The sequence below is a fragment of the Onychostoma macrolepis genome, chromosome 18, assembly GCF_012432095.1.
Source record: "Onychostoma macrolepis isolate SWU-2019 chromosome 18, ASM1243209v1, whole genome shotgun sequence".
Lineage (NCBI taxonomy): Eukaryota > Metazoa > Chordata > Actinopteri > Cypriniformes > Cyprinidae > Onychostoma > Onychostoma macrolepis.
In genome coordinates this window covers 33816363-33841767 of record NC_081172.1, presented here as the reverse complement: position 1 = coordinate 33841767, position 25405 = coordinate 33816363, and the positions used below count along the sequence as shown (strand labels likewise).

The 25405-nt window shown below is 38.5% G+C and overlaps 1 protein-coding gene across 11 annotated transcripts in view; it reads right to left on the bottom strand.

Moving 5' to 3' along the window:
- The window catches only part of reln (reelin), a 139977-nt gene extending 130645 nt beyond the window's left edge, over positions 1-9332 (bottom strand). For 10 of the 11 annotated variants that reach the window (XM_058751182.1, XM_058751176.1, XM_058751183.1 and 7 more), the window contains exon 1: positions 9002-9331. In XM_058751182.1, the coding sequence (XP_058607165.1) occupies positions 9002-9230 (229 nt within the window). In that variant the 5' untranslated portion in view covers positions 9231-9331. Of the gene's footprint in view, positions 1-9001 lie in introns of all 11 variants that reach the window. The other variant, XM_058751184.1, reaches the window with a different exon arrangement.
- Between the last annotated feature and the right edge of the window lie 16073 nt (positions 9333-25405).

The window sequence follows — 25405 nt, the reverse complement described above, 5'->3', positions numbered from 1 at the left end:
AAGATAAAAGGGAATAGTAAATCGCTTTCACCTGCCTTGCTCTCGGCGTGGCCCTTCTTAGGTCTGATATTTCAAACTGCAGTTTTTATGAGCTCAACGGTGCACATTAGCACATTATCTATATTCTACTCATTCACAGAGTATGCAAACATCAGCCCCAGCTCAGTCACATCGGAGTACATTCCTCTGTAGAAAAAAATAATTATTTTAGTGTTTCGCAAGTAAGATCCACTGACACCAGGCGGTTATGCCACAAAACTTCCAGCATATGGAAATAATATGTTCTGTATGATTGATTGTTCTGTCACTATACAGAATGTTTCAAATTCTGATCTGAACTCAGTTTCCAGCATTGAGTAACTCTTCATCAGGGGTTTGTGTTCGGAGGAACCCCTGAGTCTAAAGACAAACCTCGCTTATTTATTTTTACAAAAAAATCTTTATTAAAGACTATACATTATACTCGGACTACAGTTTTTGTAAATCTAATATGCATTTAGAGTATGCGTAATCCAGATGCAGATGCCCCAGATATTAAAGTATTGAAATATAATGAAAATAAGACTACTCACACTTGATAAATAATAAGAGTACATGAACCTGAATGAATACTCACTTCAAAACGTGAACAAGTCATTAGTGAAAGCATGAACTAACAGGGAGCTCACCTGTTAGGAATTGCTGTTTTCTGTTTATATTGTTCTTCTTTTTGTAAAAATTGTTCCGTGACATAGGCTTGTCACACAAACGTTGGTAACAATAAACAAAAGCTTAATTGAGAGTGTAGTTATGTTCTGTCTCTTTTAATGAACTAATGAAGAACCACTGAAGAGCAACTTCAACTTTAAGTATGCGTAAATAACAGCCACCTTATCTACAGGCTACATACTTAATGAATTTTAATATTTATGAGTAAACTAAATAAAAAAGGCTCTATAAGAAAGAATTGATTTTTGAAAAACATGCATCATTTCATAGTCATGATTTAAACTTTTGTCACCTGTAGCTCCATCATACACATCACTTGATGGCATATGATTAGTTCGCCATTATTTACATGTATCCTCATATTCAAACACAAACAAACACACACACACACACAGCGATCAGCCACATGTCAGTCAGGTAGAACATAGTCTCTCTAACGGGTTGTTTTCTGCTCGACTGTGAGACGTGAATCAGCAGTTCCTTTAATATTAAGCACACATCACAGTGGATTTCCTAACTATTAGACATCAAAATCGTGTGATTATACCACGATATAGCAGAATCTCTGTATATATACTGACACATTACATGACATGGCCATGGAACATACATCACGGCTCCACTGCTCATCTCCCAGTAAGACTGGCTTGAAACATGCTAATATTAGTGTAAAGTTACCTGATGACCCAGAACTCCATGTGTTTCTGCTCTTCTTGAGAACATGCATGAATTTCATTCATCATTTGCATATTCGTGTGCCTTCACTAGATATGTTTACATGCACTGCTTTTCATCAGTATGAATGAATCCAATCTGATTTCAGATTCTGTTTATATGAACCCTAAACACTGCAATCTGATTTACATATCTGTTTACGTGTGCATTCCATGTATTCTGAACAAACCTTCGGCACATGTGCAAACTGCGTTCAGAACCGGAGAAAGACAGCAACGCCACCGGAGCTACAGCGAGAATAACTGTAGTTTTGCCTTTATGACATATCTTAAAGAAAGCTGACGTACTGTATACATCAGAAGAGCATAAACATTCAGTGTGCTCCACTGCCCAGTTAGTAAGATGTAAATAAACATACACGTCCCTTCTGATAAAAACAATAGAAACCATCACAGAGTTTGTAATGGTTATAATGGTTATAATGGGAATTGTACTGGTTTTAGTGGAAACTGTAATGGTGCTTGTGGGTCTCTACTGGTAATTTGTCACCTTCTATTGGTGGCTTGTTAAAACCACTAAATCCTAATGGAATATGTCCCAAAACACACTACAGGAAACCATTTTTGTTTGTAACGTTTGTAGTGGAAACCATTGGAATTTCTGTGATGGTTTCTATTGGGGTTTTTTCAGCAGGGGTGTGTACTTTCATAAGACACAAAACATATGTAAACATACGCATCACGGGACTGTGCTTATGCGCAAGTCATATTCAAGCGTTTACACGCTGAACTTTGTCTTGCTGATCAGATTTTTTCTACAGCACCCTTCCTATCCGACTTTATTCAGATCGAGCTCTGCCAAATTGAATGAGGTGTTTACATGAGGGGCGTTTCAGTCCGATTGAGCCATAAATCTGATTATAAACATTATTTGGGTGTGTGTGCTGTTTACTCATAACAGAATGACCCAGGCCCAGAATGATGCGTGGGACTCAAGGAAAGAGAGGAAGCGGCCAGAAGAAGCAGTGAAATGTAGCAACATCACTGACCTGTTCAGGGCTTCAAGTGCAGGTCAGTTTCATCTGTAAATACGCTAGATAGTATTGTTTTTATTAACCTAGTTGAGTATTAAACTGCTAGTATCTGTATCAGTAACACCGCATTATTATCATCATTCAGAATACTGTGCTAAAGGACATCAATATCGATTGTAAAGTTACATTAAACAATTTAGCAGAGACCGATATTCACGTGGATTTATTGTACAGGGAGGGAGGCAGCTAGAGCAGACAGCAACACAAAAATAGTAGGCCTATGAGTCACAGTCTAGTAATTCAATAGTGTGTTCAGTATTAGAATTTTTCAACAAATATATTGCACTAATGTTGACATTTAGGCACTTTAGAAAATGTGTTTTAATACACTACCAGTCAAAAGGTTTTGATCAGTAAGAGTTTTTTTTTTTGTTGTTGTTGTTGTTTTTTTAAGGAAGTCTCTTCTGCTCACCAAGCCTGCATTTATTTGATCCAAAATACAGCAAAAAACAGTAATTCTATCTGAATATATTTTAAAATGTAATTTATTTCTGTGATGCGCAGCTGTATTTTCAGCATCATTACGCCAGTCTTCAGTGTCACGTGATCCTTCAGAAATCATTCTAATATGCTGATTTGCTGCTCAAAAAAAACAAAAAAACATTTATTATTATTATTATTATTATTATGTTGAAAACAGAGTGGATTTTTTTTCAGGTTTCTTTGATGAATAGAAAGTTCAGAAGAACAGCATTTATCTGAAATGGAAGTCTTTTGTAACATTATAAATGTCTTTATCATCAATTTTGATCAATTTAAAACCTTTCTAAATAAAAGTAATAATTTCTATAATTTAAGAGTACTGCTCCAGTGGCAAGCTGTTGTACCCTAAAAGGTAAAATTTTGGCCCCTTTTTTCTGTGTGGCCTGGATGAGTGAGAGATTTCCCGGCCTGAAATTGAGTCCCAGTCCGGCCCTAGAATGACCCATGTGGGGAGTGCTAATTACAATAACCACCCTGGTTTCCTGCTAGTGTTGTTTTACACAGAACACGGCCAGTGTTTTAGTCTCTGGAGGTCAGCGGCTCTCAGGGCAATGTTCACGAGCTTGTGACGGATCTGGAGACTGGATTGAGACAGGTTTGAGGGCATGGAGAGGTGCGGGACGTTATTGGTGAGAAACGCAAGCGTTGTCATTTGGTGCGATCGGTGATGCAGACGCTCCAGCACGATCTTAAGTTTAAAGCCATTTTCTGATCTCTCTTCTCTTTCCTCTCAATAAAGCAGAAATAAAATAAATGCATCTATTGATTCTAAACGGGTTCACAGTTCAGTCTAATCTGCCAGTGAAAGGCGCTCGAAGGCTTCTGCGCTGTGATGAAGGTCTGAATGTTATCAGCTGGAATGACACGCTGCCCGAGGCTGCGATTACAGGCGCTTGAGAATCAGCTGAGCTGATTCTGAAGGGTGAGGACGCTTTCAGGACCGACAAGGAACACGTCAAATTACTTCACCAAATGATAATTGCTGTTACTGATACAGAAACATAGCCACGTTTCTCTGAAGTAATTGAGCCCATACATTCACAGACACTTCACAAGTGCTGGCATTGGGTGTTTTATAAGCTGTAGTCTGTCGTGTGTTAGGAAAACTTAAGAAGACATACAGTATTTTTGCATTGGACTAAAACAGTTCTCACTGGTTTCAGTTTCTGGCTTGGCTGTGCGAGATGTATGACTTATGATAATACTGTAATTGATGTTTTAATGATGTGCAAGCTTATAATTTTTGAGCTTGTCACTCACTTCACTAAAAAAAGCATGCCTTGATGCCACATCACATCGTGATGTAGACTTTTAAAACGCAGTCGTAGTGACACCAGAATTCAAGATACAGAGGCAAATTGTCCCTGTATGAGTTTTGGTCTTATATTTACATAACAAGTTAGACAATATCACACGAGCAATTGTGCCGTTTTCCCTGAGTATCAGCACGATTGCAAGTGTGATAAACAGTTCAATAAACAATATCTGGAATTACGTTTTAGACACAAAATGAAAATGTTTGCATACAAACCCACAGAAGAAGCATGGCACGTCTCCTTACTAAACGAATCTGTGTTTTGAATGAATCGGGTGTGTCAATGAATTAATTGCCCATTCAGAAAGAAGTCACTTCATTTCTGCATGAATAAGCCATTTAATCACCAGTGATTACTCTTTCAATGACAATAAAGAGCTCGACTTGAAAGCAAACTGATCGCAATTTTAGAGGAGCAATTCATAATCTGTAATTCAGCGCTAACAAGCAAAACAACGACGACCCCGCGTTCAGCAACCCTGAAGAACATTTCGCTCATTAGAGACCACAGGATCATTTCATTTCTAAATGCAGAGACTGAAATGGCTGCTTGGAAAAGCTTACAGATGGCCTGCAGGTTGCTCTGCACACTGGCATCATTGTTGGCCATTTTGTATTGAGTTTAATGACTACCTGGCACAGTATTAGCATCTCTCTGGCATGTTAGACTGCCATCATCACTATCCAGGGTGAAGCCCATGGCCAGATGCATCGGATTAATTCTGAGCCGTGTTTCACTGTCACATTCGGAGCCAAACAGGCAGCCGTCAGCGCAGGCCCTGCCCATTAAGCAGCTATCACATTATGCAGAAAACCATCACAATGGGCTGCAAAACAATCCATGAATTATTGCATCGTAGCTTTGGAAAGTATCTCGAGTGAATTCATTTGGTTCCACTGAGAGGAGTCATTTTTCTTTATCTAATGCCTCACAAATGTGCGGTCTGAACTTGTTCAATGTCACAGAATGGGCTCTGTAATCAAAAACGCGTTTTATACCATCTGAATTGCTCACACCTGCTATTAACATCCTCCGAAAGCTTGCCTGATCCAATGACTCAAATCACTCATGAAATCAGAGGCTTGGCCTCCCCTCCATTCCATCAGATCAGAGCTCGTCGCGTGTTAATATGGTTTGTAAACAGGCCCTTAATTAGCTTCACCTTTGAGACTCTCCTGCATCAACAGATGGCAAACATGCGATTCGGGAAGTGCTTCTGTTGCTCAACATTGTGTGACCTGACAAGCAAGAGAGTTTTGCTTTGTAGGGCTGCAACAAATAATGTGTGTAACTGATGAAACTAACTGCATTTTTGTGACACGCATCCGCCAGTCCCGTTAATTCAGAGCATCGAATAACACACTTCTGTAGACAAATCGCATCTGAAATACACTGGAGGACACATGATGAGCTGGTCCTAAACAAAATAAAGCTTGATATTAAATCAAATTCTCAAACATTTAAGCGTTTAGCTGTCAGGCGTTTTGACAGTCGTGTTTTCCCAGCCCATAACTTATCTGTAAATGTTAGAAAGTAATGCGAGTATTTCCATTCTGCTTAAAGGACAGTAATCGAGTCTCGTTAAACTTCACAGGCTTCGGTGAACGCTTAACCCAAGTTATTGTATTGTCGTGAGGACAGTAACTGTAAATGGACTATTGTTATATAAATGTAAAATAATTCAGCCGAGCAAAAACGTTTCCATTAATTCATTGTTTATCAAAGAGTCTTGAATATGTGCCTTAAGTTCTGTCGTCTTCCACATGCAGCCAGGAGACACATGATATCAGATTCCATCATTTGGGTGTAAAATAAGTGCCTTGTTAGGATGCAGTCAGTGGTGCATTAGACATTTCATCTGTGTTTCTCAGTGAATGTGGATGAATGGTGACAAGAGTACATGAATCACACATTAGTATATCAATTCACAAAAGGCATAGCCCGCTGAAATTTAGATCTGATTTCCCATGGGACATTAGAGCGTGTCAGACGCAGGTTACGGATCAGCTCAGCATCAGTGATCCATTGTAAAGCTCGTCAGTAAAGGAGCCCAGCATGGACAGAGTGAACAATGGCAAGTTTTCCATCATATTCAGAAAAGTGCTCAGTGTCGCCTCTGTGATGATTTTAGGAAAATCAGACCCCATTAAATATCCTCCAGCTCCCGTAGAGTGACTGACAGAAAAACACCAGCACGCCTCAGCGAGACGCACGACACGAGGATCCTTACCTTTTACAGTATAAACCTGTGGGACGAGGAGAAATTGAACAATTTTAGCTGTTCCTGCAACCTTCTCAAGAATCCCTCATTTTTCTCAGCTACAGCTTTTGTTACTATAGGTTTTCTTTACTTCTAGAAGCTATTTCTGTTCACGGGCTTGTAAAACAACACGTCAAGAAGCACTGCAGCTGCTTTATTTGAGAAATAACCTTTGACTCTGATTTTGTGGATTATATGATTCACGCCTATTGTTTAAAGATGCAACTGGCCACAAGCCATATAACCTCACTCCTAATGAAACACTTCTGCCTTTAGGAACAGGCTGTATTTTCAGCAAGACTGAAGAGAAACCTCCATTATAATTATTATCAGTGTAAATAATGCAATATTTTAAAATGCTGCCGTATAGTTTCACACTCATTTCTGTACTATTCAAATAGTAATATCTGACCCTGCAGCACAAAAGCAGTCATAAGCAGCACAGCTATATTTGTAGCAATAGCCAACAATACATTGTATGGGTCAAAATGATCCATTTTTCTTTTATGCCAAAAATTATTAGTATATTAAGATCATGTTACATGAAGATATTTTGTAAATTTCCTAATATATATATATTAAAACTTCATTATTGATTAGTAATATGCATTGCTAAGAACTTCATTTGAACAACTTTAAAGGTGATTTTCTCAGTATTTAGATTTTTTTGCACCCTCAGATTCCAGATTTTCAAATAGTTGTATCTCAGCCAAATATTGTCCGATCATAACAAACCATGCATCAATGGAAAGATTATTTATTCAGCTAAAAAATTGACCCTTATGACTGATTTTGTGGTCCAGGTTCACATTTGTGTAGTTGTGCAGTCCATCATTTCTGTCTGTCCTGTTCGGTCTCTCAGCATGATTATCTGCGTATTTATTTCCAGAATGTTGACACTCTATAAATTTGCAGCACTTTGGCTCGTTCTCTTTGTCTTTCAGCCCTTCCATCCCCATTAATCCCCAGAATCCTCACGACCCCCGAACGCACAAAGACGCAGGCGCGTGTTCAAGAACCAACACGTCCCTGAAGATCTCGCAGGTCTGGATAAGGAAGATAAAGCTGAGAACACAAGACCTCACGCTTCTCTCCTCACACAAAGAACAGCGGCCGCTCTTCATAAACATCAAAACACCGGCAGAAAGCAGAGTTGAAATGAAGGCTCTGGCACGCTTTACATCCAGCGCTTCAGATATCGTGTCAGTAAAATGAAGAAAACAGAGACCTGTGGCATCCCTCTACATTTTTGGTCGCAGCTTTGTGTTTACATGCTCAGAGTGTGATTGTCTTCATTACAGGAGTTGCGTGTAATGTGTTGATCCAGAGAGTGTCTCTCTTATATACTGTGGCTGCGCTGCACCTGTTGTGCTCTTGTGAGTTGTTTGTGAGAATCTAGTGCTTGTGGCCTCAGGATAAACCACCCACACATGAGCGCTGGGATCACACGGCACAGAAGAACGGAGAAAAGTGGAATAGAGCAGTTCAACTTCACATCAATACTTGTGCTCAGTTACATAAACACAATCATCTCACTCACACACAGACTGCAATCTATTTTCACATGCAGCAGCTGTGCTTTTCAAAACTTTTTTTTTCAGACCAGGGTTATTAGAGTTAATATTATAAAAAAATGTAATATAATTTCTGCTAGTAGCCGAGGCAACATTTCTTTCTCATTCAGCTTAACTGTACTAAAATAACTAAAACTACAGCTGAAAAAAAAAAAACTATATAGACACAGATATGTGTGCAAAACAAACAAAAACTACTAAAAATGACAAAAAAAGACTTTAACTAAAAACAGAAAATCTAAAAATAAAAGCTGATTCAAAATATTAGTAAAAATATAATAGTATCTAAATTACAGTCATGGCCAAAAGTATTGGCAGTGACTCAAATTTTGTGTTTTGCAAAATTTGCTGCTTAAGCTGCTGTGCTGTTCATTCACATTGTTTCTGCAAGTATTGACAGTGACATAATCTAGAAACAATGTGAATGAACACCACAGCAGCTTAACAGCAAATTTTGCAAAACACACAAATTTGTGTCACTGCCAATACTTTTGGCTAAAATAGCACTGTTACAGAGAGAGACCCTTATAATGATAAAAAGTCTTTACCTGCGATTATTACCTTGAAGAGCCATTTTTAACCTGATCTACACTGAAAAGTCCTGGTGTAGGATTTACTTTGAGACAAGTACATTTCTCAAATAATTACACACTGAATTAAACATTTTGAAGTAGAAAGATCGTGTAAAATGTCTCCACTAGTCTTTGTTTTATTTACAACTTCCATTTCGATTCAGTGATGTTATTATTTTGACTTCACTGAGATGCGAAGCACATTTGAAACGTTTGTGTGTACTCTTTCCCAAATTCACTGCAGAAGGAAAACGGCCCCCTTGTATTAACGAGTTGCAGACCCCCCGAGGTCACGGATCCGCCCGGACCCCTGTACTCACCCTGGTACTCCTGTCCCGGGACGTAGGCGCTGGGGCTCCCGTGGATCTGGAAGGTGAGCAGCACCTCTCCTCCTCCCTCGGCCCCGGGGCCCTCCAGCTCTCCGTGGTGGGTGCAGAGGAAGAAGAAGGGATTGAAGCGCGGGTAGAAGCCGGACGGAGAGCCTCCCAAATCCCCGGCGGCGGCCGACAGCAGCAGCAGCAGAGCGCAGGCGAGAGCGGCCCTGAACATCTCTGCTCCAGAGCTCGAGGAGAGCGTGTGTGTGTGAGTGTGTGTGAGCGTGTGAGTGTCTGTCCTCCCTTCACACACGGGGAGTTCAGAGCCTGGTGCTCAGCCCCGCTCCCACACTTAAATAGAGCTCAGCCCTGCCTCCCTCCGCCTCTCTCTCCTCCCACCTCCCTCCCTCGCTCTCTCTCTCTCTCTCATCTGCTTCCTCCCTGCCTCGTTTCTGTCAATCATTCTAATATGTCTGCGTGTTAGTGATTTGTCTCTCTCCTTAGTGCAGTGTTTTGTCCAAGACAGCCTGCCTTTGTCTTTTTCTTCTCAACTCCCTCCATCCCCCAAAGCGGATTCCCTGCTTTTCCACCCAAAGATCACACCTCCTCCTCCTCCTCGTCTCCTCCTGTCTCTCCCCCATCTCCCGTCTCTGATAGGACCCTCTCTTTGTGCTCCGCTCACTCCTGCTCTTTCTTTTTGTTTTGCCTTCTCTCAGCTCAGTTTCTCCGTTTAGGTCTCATTCTCCTTCACGCGAATGTTTCCTTTAAAATCAGACCTTCTCATCTTGTCTGCGTCTCTCAAACTGAGGCAGTTTGTGCCAGTAACACACACACACACACTTCACACTTTCTCCATCTGTCTGCTCTTGTGTACGACTCCTTGGAATGATCCAGCCATCTGAGACACTGAAGAAGAAAACATTAATGTTTGAATAAGGATCAGAGATTTCTAACAGTTACTTGTAACATTCGTGATTAATTCACGCACTTGTCCTGCAAAGTTCAGAGTACGATCCTGTGTAACTAACATGAGCAGGAGATCACAAAGACCGAACACTCCCAGACATCTGCTCGAGTTCACCAAACCATTTCACTCGATGAATAACGCTGTTTAGGAGTTTCCTCAGATTCAGAAAGTCAAGAGCTGCGGTTTATCAAGTGAGCTGGAAAACCCTCAACGACTCTTCTGACGCTCGCATGAAAACATTTGAAGAACTGTTGCGTTTCTATCATTGTTCTAATAAGCAAACACAGACCAAAGGTATGTAGGAAAAATACAGATGTGACCAGACTGGAGTGTGAACCATAAATCAAAACACAACACATTATGAATGTAATTATACACAGCCACACATTACAGTTATGCAGTTACAGTGTTGGGAATGTAACGGAATTGCGTAATTTAATTACACAATAAATGTAATCGTAATCAGTTACAGTTACTGAGAAAAAAAAATGTAATTAAATTACAGTTACTTATGAAAATGTTCATGATTACAAAGGGTGTTACATCTGAATATTTTCACACACACATACAGATTTAAATGATTTCTTTCATAAATTGCACTGACTGCTCTAAAACATGAGACACCAATGTTTCAGTAGTTTAGAACACGCTTATTCGATAACTCCTTTATTTCCTATTTGGGTTTATGTAATTGCTTTATTTTTTTAAGACAAACTGATTTTTTTCCCAGGCATTGTTAGATGCCAGTGTTTTCTGTCGTAGCAGTATTGTAGCTATTAAACAGTTTCTTGTTAAGATTTTAAATCTGTATTTAACCTCTCAAAGTAACAATCTCAAAGTAAAAAGAGATGCTAAAGTCTGATTTTGTGGTGGCTGTGATTTAAAATGAAATGATTATAATCTTAATTCAAGTGATGAAGGATTCTGAAAGTCTGACTGTAATCAGTGTTGAGTTCTACTGTAAGGCTAACCTGCCTGCTTTACAGGTTTCAGAATAATTAACAGTTGAAAACATTAGAATTTTAGAAAAGTAATCAAAAAGTAATCAAAGGTTTTTGTAATCAAATCAGTTACATTAATAAAGTAATTGAAATAGTTAAACTACTTGTTACATTTTAAAGAGGGTAACTTGTAATCTGTAACCTATTACATTTCCAAAGTAACTTCCCAGCAGTTATAACTTCATATAATCAAAGACCTAAGAAATAACTACACAAGAAATCAAATGCTGTGAGTAGCTGATACAGACAGCGAAAGCGTAAGTTCCTGCTGCTGTTCTGAACATCATCACGGCGGTGACTGAGTGTGATATTACTGTAATACAACACTTCACATCGAGTAACAAACGTTTTAGACACACTAACTGTGTCTGTTTTTGCTTCGCCAGTAAAAATAGGTCCAAACCAACCAAAGCAAGATCAACTGCTGCGTTCATGACTAGCACTAACCGTGTTTAGTTTGAGTGATGCTGATCGCCTTTTAGTTGTAGCTCAAGAAGACTGCTGAGTGAAAAGCTTTCCTGTAACCCAAGCATTAAAACATGGTGCTAGCGACACCAAGGTCATGGGTTCGACTCCCAGGGATTGCATGAACTGGTCAAATGTTGCTCGGGATAGATGCATCTGCCAAATGCACAAATGTTAATGTAGATAAACAAAAACTACACCAAGAAGACCATCAATAGGCACAACTACGAACTCATTAAATATCGCATGAATAGTCATTATACAAAAATATAGTTTAAAACCGCTAGTTAGAGCATTTGGGGATATTTAGACTCCAAAAGGAAACAATTCTCACACTATAAGCCAAATCACTTCACAAGAATCAACAGATTATGTTCTGCATTTTGTTTATCATCAGCTGATTTGCAGATCAAAGCCGTGTTAGGAGGCAGCGCTGGCGGGAGAGAATACTGTAGCGATCATCAGCGTTAATGAGAATCACTGGAGCTTCAGGACGAGACGCTTCAGGAGATGTGTGTTTGCAGAAGCGCTGTGACTGTGTCTAAGAGCAAGGCTGATGGAAAACTCATGGTAAACATCATGAATTTGGCTTTTTGTGCTTGAATGAAGGGCTCGATCCCGAGACTCTGAACAAAGCCCTCATATAACGGATAGAGGAGGAGATGAGAGGCCGGAAGAACTGTCACTTTGACGGCTCAATGACTGCTGTTATATACGCTTCAGAGGGTGATTGACAGGACTCAATGATTAGGCTCCTCCCGTCATTTATTAGTTTACCATAAAATTTACATATGGCTTGAACAGGCACATCCATTTACGAGTCACGGGAATGTGGTTTTCCTGATCGAATGCACCTCAGAGGGCATTTAAGTCTGCTTTTTCATGATCAGATTTCTTTCATCCACTGGTGAATGTAAACCGGCCCGATGTCAAGCACTTGCAAATCACTGTTAAAAAACTCTGCCCGTTAAACAGTGAAAGATTCTGCCTGAAGCTGCACATTCAGTGTCACCTCCTCCTCGTTATGAGCAGACATGATTATGGACGCTCTCCAGCACTGATACATAACTATAGATGAGGTGAGCTGTATCATGATAGAGAGAAATAGAAAACGTTTTATCTGCGTGTTGTTCCAGAATGAGCCGCTGTCTGACCCTCAGGTGTCCAAAATCTAAACGTGACCCTGGAGCACAAAAGCAGTCAAAAGTAGCATGGGTATATTTTTCTTTTATGCCAAAATCATTAGGATATTAAGTAAAGATCATTTTCCATGAAGATATTTAGTACATTTCCTACCGTAAATATATAATTGCTAAGAACTTCATTTGGACAACTTTAAAGGTGATTTTCTCAATATTTAGATTTTTTTGCACCCTCAGATTCCAGATATTCAAATAGTTGTATCTCAGCCAAATATTGTCATATCGCAACACATCAATGGAAAGCTTATTTGTTCAGCTTTCAGAGGATGTATAAATCCCAATTTCAAAAAAATTGACCCTTATGACTGGTTTTGTGTTCCAGGGTCACAAATAAGGCCACTAAATGACAAACGAGCTACAAGAGTTTGAAATTTCTGACTTTTCATCCACTTATCCATCCATTTTAAAAGACGGCACGTCATTCTGGTCTAATTGTTATGAAGTTAGCGCACTCACGCTTCCAGCCGGAGACAGTGCAATCGCTCTCCATTATGGAAACTAGGTCAGGAGATCTGGTCTTGGGAACGGAGGGGGTGGACGAGGCTTTGGGGCAGTAATTATTTTTATCTTCATTAAGTTCTACCTCAAGGTTGTAACAGAGCCTTTGACATCTGCGCTTTCCATTCGATCCCTCAGCCCTTGTTCCACTGCCTCTGCTGCCATCTCTCTTCTGTCTCGCTCAGGAAGCCACACAGAGACAGCAAGGAGTTTGGAGGGATACGGAGAGATATGATTACCAAGGACACACGCGACGTATCAGACATGCCCTTGGAACCGCGGGCCGGAGAACATGCGTGTGAGCGCTTCATTAACACAGTGCTTCATCAGTGCTAATGAATTCTTAACTGATATTACTGTGATTACTTGTTTTGTGCAAGTTCTTATGCAAAAATAAAAGTAACCAGCGATACAGTAACCTTTATCTACTTTGGGCTCAACCGATACACGGTAACCAAGCAACACAAAATTGTGGCAAAAAATTAATTAATAAATATGTTTCAGATGGTTGCTGAGGGCAACAGTAAACGTTTAGCCTTGATTTCACGTGTCTGAGAAGAGGTTAAATGGTTATTTGAAGACGATACTACAGTAAATCACATGTCCTCCAGAACAGAGAACTGTCTTTAACATGACCTTACACTTATGGCTGAACATAAAACCAAGGACTTTTTTTTCTTTTTATGTCATTAATATTCCAGCTTCAGGACAAATTAAGCTCAGTCAACAGCACTTGGCATAAATGTTATCACTATATATATATATAAGAAATAAAAAGCAGAAATGTATTTTGTAAAGGGACATTGTTCTGTTAAAATGCACATATTATTTGAGATGCAAGTCTTCATTTTTACAGTTTTAGATGTTACGGCATTTTTATCATGCCGAAAGAGCTGTCAAATTAGGCATAACTACTTTTTTCGCACTAAAATCATGTTAACTCGCATATTGCCTACTGTTGGAACAGTGGATGTCTTTTAATTGACTTTATTCACTTCCACTGCGAGTGTCTCACAAAATTTGGCTTTTTTTTTTTTAAAAAGAAAAAGAGGGAGAACATTTATTTTTGTGGTCTGTTATGCTGTCATGCAAACTTGTGAGGGAAAAACACTGTTGTTGTTACTAAATATTACTCAATGGAAGATGAAGCTGTTTATGAATCAGCTGGCAGCAGATTCTCCTCTCATCCACCTGAAAAATACCATGATGCTCTGCCTGACAAGAGCTGTTACGGATTATAATTTTTTTAAAGAGCTGTGTGAAAATATACATAAAATCAGACATATAATTGGTTACACCACCTGATAGAAAGTGGCACCAAAGTATGACAGCATGATGTTAAAAATGAGCTCAAAAAGATTCCATGAAACGCACAGAATAAATGAATCCTCAAACTATTCAGAAAACAACTCATAAATGATTGATAAATATACACAAGTATTTGAAAATGTATATGAAAGGTTCTTCAGTGTGTATTTTTCAGTATGTGTCCATCTCTTGCCTACATATGTATTATAATTAGGGGTGTAACTGTACACAGACGTCACAGTTCGGTACATACCTCGGTTTCGGTACAACAAGAAAAAAACAACAAATCTACTATGCTAGGTTTCTTTTCATTTATTTTGAACTGACAGTTGTACAAATTTAAAAAAAATTCCACCTAGATGTGAAAATACTAAATATTATATTAAATTATGTTATATATATAAAATCTGCAGTACATATATACATACAAAGAATAAATACTTGAAATATATTTGATTTAGTTTACAGATAAACAAGGGAAAAACAGTGCGACACGTAACGTAGTCTATATATGCTGAGTTTCAGTTCATTTTTGTGACAGACTTAATTTGTTCACAGAAAGGAAACTCAAAGGGCAGAAAGCGACATCCTATTTTTTTTACAAAAGCACAATGTTTTGTTTTCATTGTGAGTATACACAAATAAAAGACCTTTTACAATGATGGATTATTAATAAAACAAATTACGTAGTGTCTTAAGTTGATTCTGCTGGTATAAGGAAACAGTTGAAGTGATCGCGCCGGCGCACACACACACACACATACACACACACTAATGAGAGTTACTCACACACACACACACAGGGTAATGAAAGTTACTGACACACACACACACACACACACACACACACACAGAGTAATGAGAGTTACTGACACACACACACACAATAATGAGAGTTACTCACACACGCACACACACATTAGTTCCAGCATTGCTAACTTGACAGCGCAGTTGGTAGTTTATCAAATTAAAATACAGTGAACCAAACATCAGCTCGCGCCTCTGTGCTGGAACACGACTGAAGTACAAAGCCTATCATTTACATAATGAATAATAGTTTCGCATTCAGATACATTACATCGCAAATATGTGCTGAATGAGAGAGGTAGGATACACGAGCTCAAAGCCCCATTTCACAAACAGTTGAGTGCAAGCCTTTAAAGTATACTCTCTTATCAGTGAGAGACGCGTTCAGAATCAGCACATGCTCACTGTCTGGGGGCTTTGTTTTCAAGCGCAACTCAGCATTCGCTGTTCTTCTGCTGGCGGTTATCAAGCAGCGCTGCATTACTGCGGGCGCCCCCTTCTGGATTGAGGCTGAATTGCTTGTATTCGTCGTAAGGCTTCATGGACCGAACCGAGATGTCCGTACGAATACATGTATCGTTCCACCCCTAATTATAATATATAATTATTAGGGACAATAATAACCTAATTACCTGTTACTGACAGCACAAAGTAAGAAATGTCATCTTATTAAAGCTATAGACATTATTCAGGCCAGAGCAGTGAGTGATTTTCTGCTTTTATATTATTGTTTGGCTCATATTAACAGCGTAGATATTGTGCTGCTGCCACTTAATACACAGATCTTATATAAACATGTGATTTCTTTCCCAGCTGTTTATCTTCACAGACATAACCAACTGTGTTTTTGTAACTCGTGTGTTTTTAATATAAACTTGTGTGTGTTTGACAGTTTAAGCGCAATAAGACATGAAAGAGAACTTAGTTTAGTGCTCACATGCCATGTGCAGCCGCTTTCTGTGCACTCAGAAAACCCTATATCAGAAGTTTAAACTAATACGGCTTTAAAACGCATGATTTCAGTGTGATAGACATGATAATCAAAACCAAACAGATGTTTTTTGGCAGAGATCTGAGGTACCAGCTGTAAAAGCACAGCCCTGTTCTGGAAAAGGGGGCGGGGAACAGCTGCTCATTTGCATTTAAAGTGACATGCACAAAAACAGCCTGTTTCTGCTTCCACTCAAAATAGGCATTTTCACAACAATATAATAATAATGATCTGTGGGGTATTTTGAGCTGAAACTTCACCAACACTTTCTGGGGACACCTGAGACTTATATAACATCTTGTAAAAAGGGGCATAATAGGTGCTATTTAAGGAATTTGCAGCTTTTCTGTCAGACCTAGTTGACACTGATTGATGGTGCCTTCACATATACAGTCATGGCCAAAAATATAGGCACCCTTGGTAAATATGATCAAAGAAGGCTGTGAAAATAAAACTGCATTGTTAATCCTTTTGATTAACCTTTCATTGGATAATAAGAATTTAAAATGGGGGGAAATATCATTATGAAATAAATGTTTTTCTCTAATAGACATTGGCCACAATTAACGGCACCCTTTTATTCAATACTTTTTGAAACCTCCATTTGCCAGTTTAACAGCTCTAAATGTTCTCCTATAATGCCTGATGAGGTTAGAGACACCTGACAAGAGATCAGAGACCATTCCTTCATCCAGAATCACTCCAGACCCTTTAGATTCACAGCTCCATGTTGCTGCTTCTTCTCTTCAGTTCACTCATGTTCTACAGGGTTCAGGTCAGAGGACTGGAATGACCAGCAGAAGCTTGGGTTTGTGCTCAGTGACCCATTTTTGTGTTGTTTTTGAGGTTTTATTTTGGATTATTGTACGGTTGGAAGATCCAAACATGGCCCATTATAAGATTTCTAACAGAGTCAGGTTTAGATTTTTTATCTGTTGGTATTTGATAGAATCCATGATGCCATGCGTCTAAACAAGATGTCCAGGACCTCCAGCAGAAATATAGGCCCACAACATCAAAAATACAGCAGTATATTTCATTGTACACATGGGGTACTTTTTATCCCTGTGTTCACCAAACCCATCTTGAGTGTTTGCTGCTAAAAAGCTCATGTTTTAGTTTCATCTGACCATAGAAGCCAGTCCCATTTGAAGTTCCAGTCGTGTCTGATAACTGAATATGCTGGAGATTGTTTTTGGATGAGCGAGGAGAATTTTTCTTGAAAGCCTCCCAAACAACATGTGCTGATGTAGCTGCTGTTTGAACATTTTCTGCAGACTCAACTATTTTCTGCAATTCTCCAGCTGTGGTCCTTGGAGAGTCTTTAGCCACTCAAACTCTCCTCCTCACCGTGCATCAGGACGATATAGACACATGTCCTCTTCCAGGCAGTTTCATAACATTTTATGTTGATTGGAAATTCTTAATTATTGCCCTGATGGTGGAAATGGGAATTTCACTGCTCTAGCTCTTTTCTTAAAGCCACTTCACTAATTTGTGAAGCTCAATTATCTTTTGCTGCACATCAGAAATATATTCTTTGGTTTTTCTCATTGTGATGATGATTAAGGGAATTTGGGCTTTGTTTTCCCTCCTATTTATATTTCTGTGAAACAGGAAGCCATGGCTGGATAATTTCATGTTCATAATCACCCTGGAGTGCTCAGAATTGTGAATATGAATGGGAATATACTTCAGAGATATTTTACTCATAAGAATTTCTAGGGGTGTCAATAATTGTGTCCAGCATGTATTTGAGAAAAACATTTATTTCATAATGATATCTCCCCAAATTTTAAATTCTTATTGTCCAATGAAAGGTTAGATTTTTGTTATTTTTTTAAATAAAAGATCAAAAGGATTAACAATGCAGATTCATTTTCACAGCCTTCTTTGATCATATTTACTAAAGGTTCCAATATTTTTGGCCATGACTGTATAATGAAAATGGCACAATTCAGGTTCAGACAAACTGTAACAGTTCCACTTATCAGCGATATACAGAGTGCAGAAAGGTTATTTTCATCCCATCACATAATTTGTGTGTTAAAAACTGCAAAAATAATTGTGATAAAGAAAATAAAGCAGGTTGATTCAATGGAATGCTGGATTTTGATTCATCCCAGTGATTCAAGTCTTTTGAATCTGTTCACCAGAAAGATTTGTTTGGATTCATTCTCTAATCATAACCAAATACACAGAACAAATTCACAAAATATATTGTCATTTTTGGTTAAAACATTTGTGGTGCTTAAATATACACTTACACAATCAAATCATGTATTATCATCATTATTACAGTTATGTTGGCAATATCACTCCATACATAAACCGTTCAATAGCAGAGGAGTCATGTTGTCATGCACTCTATAATTCCTAGCTGATTCTGTGTAACTTGTCCTGCCTTTAGGACTTATTATATGTATTAAATATGATTGACTCACTGAAAGACCCCGGCCCTTTGCTGAACTAATGGGGTTTATATCATTCATGAAGGAAATAACAGAATCAGGCATCTTATTCTTGAACGAGGATCTGCTGACTGAGAATGAAAGAGGTAATGTGTAAATGTGACTGATGACGCTGACAATATATTACAATGACATAAAGACATTTATATATATCCAAATAAAAAATGTATTGGAAAAAAAGAGACCTAAAGCTTGTTGCATTTTGGTTCAAATCAATTTAATGAAAAGACACTCATTTGTCGCCACCTACTGGCTGACATTTGTAGCCTATTACAACATTTTAGTTTACAGCATATTCTTCTTCTTCTTTTTATAAGGCATTATGCATGCATAAGAATAAGCTACCTACCCATAAAAATATGTTATAAATAGGCTTCATGTAAAGCATTACCAAACATCTTATCAGCTCATAGTAACGCAAGTGAACTTTGCCAATTAGTCTTGGTAACCTATCTTGCAATGAATTGGACAGCTATTCATCTCACTGAATGAATTAATAAATTAATGAATTTTACTCTGCTGTCATGAAGTGAAAAGTAACTTAAACAGTATCTTCATCTATTCTGCGCCTTGAAAAATCGCCATGGTTACTGAACAGATGATATGATGGACTGTAGAGTATTTCTGGAATACAGACTCAAGCTCTCCTGCCATCTAGTGTCCAATTGTCTCTTTGTTTTGTCTGGAGACTTTATGGATCATCAACTATTTGTGTTTGGATCATCGAGGCTAAAACAGTGGATCAAAAGGCGATCTTAACATTGCAACATTCCATGACATAATTAATAATGTAATTATACATTATTAATTATACATAGGCCTATACTTGAGTATGGAGTAAGGTCACCATACTTGGCTGTATGTCACTTCACTTCACTTCACTTCACTTATTTTAGTCTGTAAAGTCCCTCCATAAGAGCAGTCGCTCCTCAAAAAAAAAAAAAAAAAGATTCAGTGTAACTAAAGTGAGAGTAGACAGTGATCTGCTTCTCACATCAGTCCTCTTATGTCTTTTTTCCTGGACAGGACAGAACCAGTCATAGCTTTCAGCTTAAATACTATTACAGAACTGCACAAAAACCTACTTTTTAATTCGCAAGAAAATCTCCATGTTGAGAGAAATCAGGAGTAAGAACATGATCTTACTGTAGATCCAGACTAAATTTCAACATTATTTACTCATCTCACCTGCACTAAAACACATTCAGTGTTCCTCAAAATCAATAAAAACAGTCAAATGCAAACTCAGAATGCAAACCTGCAATAATTAAATGTTAAAAAAAATCGTATTCGTTTCACCTTTTATGTGAAAGGGCTTTTACATTAAAAACAAACAATCAAGCCCAGGCCAGATGAGAGAAAGTATTGCAAATGTAATGTAATACGTTACTTTCCATAAAAAGTAACTAATGCAATTAGTTACTTTTTTAGCGAGTAACACAATATTTTAACACATTACTCTTAAAAGTAACATTCTGCATGTATGGAGTGTGTTTCAGCAGGTCAAACACAAGCTGCTGGACATCATAAACTCACTCAGCTCCTGTTTTCCACATCATTTGACATCAGCAGTGAAACAGTGCTGGTTTGGGCTGATAATGGGTCATTCTGGCTCATCTGTCACCATCGCCATCTCTCAAACAATAAATGCAAAGGTCAGCAGGTCAGATGCTGCTGCCCCCTTCAGGAGAGCAGAAATCAATACATGATTAGAACTTCAATCCGCACCGAAGCACAGCCAGCGATATTTCAATGATGATAAAGAAGAAGGTTCACCATCATATAGTTATAAATGCTGTCCCTATAACAAACCGACCAGTCATTCTTCATAGTTATAGCACCATCTGAAAAGGCCATTATTTCAGAATCATAAGGAATAGATATTATTCATGTACAGAATGCCAGATCTTTGATTTGGAAATGTTCTAATACAGCAGCGTGGACGCAGGACTAGAGATGCTGGAGCCGACAGTGAGATATCAAATATCCAGGACGGTTTCAGATCCATGTCTCTTAGAAAGCAGATGGATGGAAATATAAAACCACAGGACATACATAACTATGAAACAACCATTTCTGTACATAACAGCAGAAATACTTCACAATAAACATCAAATCATTAACATAAATATATATTGCATATGTGGTTAGGTCCATATATATTTGGACACAGGCACAATTTTTTTATTATTTTAGCTGCTGACCAAAACATATTCAAGTTACAGTTATATAATGAATATGGGCTTACAGTGCAGAGCTTTATTGGAGGAAAGGTTAAGGAATTACAGCTCTTTAATATGTACCTTCCCCCTTTTTCAAGGGACCATAAGTAATTGGACAATTGACTCAATTTCTACATCAGTTCAGCAGGTAAACGTTCTGGAGGTGATTCTAAGTGTGTCATTTGTATTTGGAAGCTGTTGCTGTGAACCACATCATGCGGTCAAAGGAGCTCTCCATACAAGAGAAACAGAGGATTGTTAGGCTTCAGAAACAACACAGATCCATCAGAGAGAGAGAGCAGGAACATTAGGAGCCAAATCAACCGTTTGATACATTCTGAGAAAACAAGAGCGCACTGATGAGCTCAGAAACATAAAAAGACCTGGACGTCCACAGAGGACAACAGTGCTGATGATCGGAGAATCCTCTCCATGGTGAAGAAAAACCCTTCACAACATCCAGCCAAGAGAAGAACACTCTCCAGGAGACAGACGTGTCTACAATCAAGAGAAGACTTCACCAGAGCAAATACAGAGGCTTCACCACAAGCTGCAAACAAGGCCAGACTAGACTTTGACAAAAAAAACATCTAAAACAAAATAGCCAGAGCACTTCTGGAAAATCATTCTTTGGACGGCTGGAATTAAGATCAACCTGTTCCAGAATGACAGGAAGAAAAAAGTCTGGAGAAGGCTTGGAGCAGCTGATGATCAAAGCACACAGCATCATCCGTGAATCACGGAGCAGCGATCATGAGCTGCTCGGCTTCAGTGGCTCTGGGTTACTGTTCAGTGATGATGAGACAGAAGACAGAAGCAGCGGATCAGTTCTGAAGTGTGTAGAGATATACTCTCTGCTCAGATTCAGTCAAATACAGCAAAGCTGATTGGGCAGCACTTCATAGTACAAATGGACGATGACCCAAAACATACAGCAAAAGCAACCCAGGAGTTTGTGAAGGTAAAACAGTGGAATATTCTGCAATGTCCGAGTAAATCTCCTGATCTCGACCCGATCGAGCAGCATTTCACTCGCTACAGACTACAGACAGAAAGAGCCTCAAACAAACAACAACTGAAGTCCGCTGCAGTAAAGACCTGGCAAAGCTTCAGAAAGAAGAAACCCAGTCTCTGCTGATGTCCAGGAGTTCAGACTTAAGACAGTCATCGCCTGCAAAGGATTCTCAACAAAATATTAAAAATCAACATTTTATTTATGATTACATTTATTTGTACAATTACATTTGAGCCCCTGGAAATGGGCAGACTGTGTATAAAAATGGTTGTAATTTCTAAACAATTAATCTGCACTTCAATTTCATCTTGATTGTTTCATTTTAATTCTGTTCTGGTGGCATACAGAGCCAAAATTATGAAAATAGTTTCAGTGTCCAAATATATATGGAACTGACTGCATAACATATGTCTAACATATACTGTATAATATATATATATATATATATATATATATGTGTGTGTGTGTGTGTGTGTGCGTGTGCGCATTTGTTCACTACTCACTGCTGTGTGTGTGCACTTGGATGGGTTAAATGCAGAGCACAATTTCGAGTATGGGTCACCATACTTGACAATACGTCACAACTTAACTTACAATAAATTTTCCAGCAGGACTTGGCACCTGCCCACGCTACCAAAGGTACCAAAAGCTGGTTCAATGACCATAGTGTTACTGTGCTTGATTGGCCAGCAAACTCGCCTGACCTGAACCCCAGAGAGAATCTCAAGAGGAAGATGAGAGACACCAGACCCAACAATGCAGATGAGCTGAAGGCCACTATCAGAGCAACCTGGGCTCTCATAACACCTGAGCAGTGCCACAGACTGATCGACTCCATGCCACGCCGCATTGCTGCAGTAATTCAGGCAAAAGGAGCCCCAACTAAGTATTGAGTGCTGTACATGCTCATACTTTTCATGTTCATACTTTTCAGTTGGCCAAGATTTCTAAAAATCCTTTCTTTGTATTGGTCTTAAGTAATATTCTAATATTTTGAGATACTGATTTTTGACTTTCATGAGCTGTAAGCTCTAATCATCAAAATTAAAAGAAATAAACATTTGAAATATATCAGTCTGTGTGTAATGAATGAATATAATATACAAGTTTCACTTTTTGAATGGAATTAGTGAAATAAATCAACTTTTTGATGATATTCTAATTATATGACCAGCACCTGTATATATATATATATATATATATATATTTACATATTTATGTACATATGCAGGAACAACTTACATTGGGCCATTTTATGTCTGTACAGGAACATAGAATATACTGGAGATTTCAATTATGTATTCATATACAGTATAACTTCATATGACAAGTTTACTGTATGTACTGTACATATATAACACTGGTGTTTGGGTAAGTGGGGTTTTTGTATCTCAGTCAGTAGAGAAGCTAAAGCAGCGTCTCATCTGATGAATAAGTCTGAATCTGAATCTGAATGAAGATCATCTCAGTCTCACAGCAGATGGATGGCTTTCATAACACTGGCTCTATTGTGTTATGAAGCATGATTTTGCCCTCTGTAATGTCTTAATGCACACGGATGAGCTGCTCTGTGCAAATGCAGTCTGACAGAAACAGTTTCTCCATCCACCGTCAACACTTTTCATGCTTCTGAAAGTATATTCTTGACAAACCTCATGAAAAGCTTCAGAAAGCAGGAGTGTCTTGTAGACCGGTCCGTCTCAACGAATAATGCATCTTCTGGATGCATCATCTTGTACTCATCTGAGACAGACTGAGTGACAGGTGTGTGACCTTTCCAGACACCATGATAATGCTGGCTGTCTTTTTTCTAGTTCTCCATGAGAGCGCAGGCATGATTTGTGTCACAGATTCAGAGTTTTCCCACAAGGCTCTGATGATTACAGTGGTGTGTCAGAGAATCTCTCATTCAATGTCAGGGAACAACTGAATGCAGCAGACGCGGGAGTCCAGACACTAGCGGGACACTCGTTACTGAGGTGCATTATGGGATTGAATGAGTGCATCCCACAATGGCAGAGATTCTCAAATTGTGTGAGGTCAGACACCCCTTTTAATTACAACAGTGTCCAAGCACATGCTTTACTACAGTTTGTACTCTTAGATGCTTTTTTCTTTTTAAATTTTCTGTTTTAATGGTTGAATTGTTATAATCAAAAATAATGTAATTAATTGAAAGCATAAAACTTACCGTTTAACAATAATTTATTACAAATTCATTTTTTTCTTGAAATTCCATTTTATTACTCCCAAATTTGGTGTTTTCTGTTTTAATTTGTCTGGATTCCACTTGAATGAGAGCTGAGAGTGTTTCAGAGATTCGTGGCAGTCGAAGTCGAAGTCGAGCTGTAAAAGGAGTTTCTTACTGCTGTTATTTCTGCCAAATCTGATGACGAAGGCGGTCAGGAGCGTAAATCCTGTCTTGGAAAGAAGACCGTAAAATAGAGACCAGAAATGTAATGACAAAAACCATTCTCGTGAAGGAGCATTTGAGTAAAATGTGTAAGAAACACCTTCTGTCATTTCTGTCAAATTAAACATCATCGTCCTGCGACTGAGGAGAGTAGAGGAAAACAAATGACCAAATCAGTTCATTGTTAAAAATCATATGAAATATTTGTGATTTTTGTGTTGTTTACAGAAGTGTAATCAAAATAGTTCATTTTGAATGGTGATTAAGAGATCTTACTAACCAACCAAAGACCTCGACATCATCAGCTCAGACACAACCGCAGCGCTTTCTTCAGAGTGAAATAAAAAAGGGCTTAAATTATTGAGATTTAGCATCATAATCCTTCCACACTCTTAAAGAAAAGTTTCTTTTTTTTTTTTTTTGGCATTGAAGAACCTCTCCATTGCACAGAATGCTTTTTATAATGAAAAAAAGTTCAGATTACTAAAATGTTAAAAATATGGTTCTCAGAACTGTTCACGGAAAGTTTCTTTGGGAAACCAGAAATGGTTCTTCTGTGGAAACACTGAAAACAGCCTTTATTTTTAAGATCGTGTTTATTAGCATCTTGGAATGCATTTTCATGCGTGTCATTTTTGCCCAAGCCCAAGCATAGCTGTCGCACTCAGTTCCTGGAGGGTTTAGTTCCAACACAAACCATGCAGTTATCAAACAAGCCTAATTGACTTGATTAGCTGGATCAGGTGTGTTTAATTGGGGTTGCATCTAAACTGTGCAGGGCTCCGGCCCTCCAGGAACTGAGTTTGACACCCCTGCTATAGCCTGTTGCATAAAACGTATAAAAAGCCACGGTTTTATAGCTCTTCAAAAACTGATCAAATTCAGAGATTACTGGGGAAGACAAGTTATCCATCATTTTTCAGCTGCGCACCCTCAGAACCCAACTGCATTACAGAACTTTGTTTTCATCATGTCTTGACAAAAGGGTTATTATTAGTCTTCCCTGCTGAGAGACAAAAAAAAACACTCCAACACAACACTTTTTTTTAA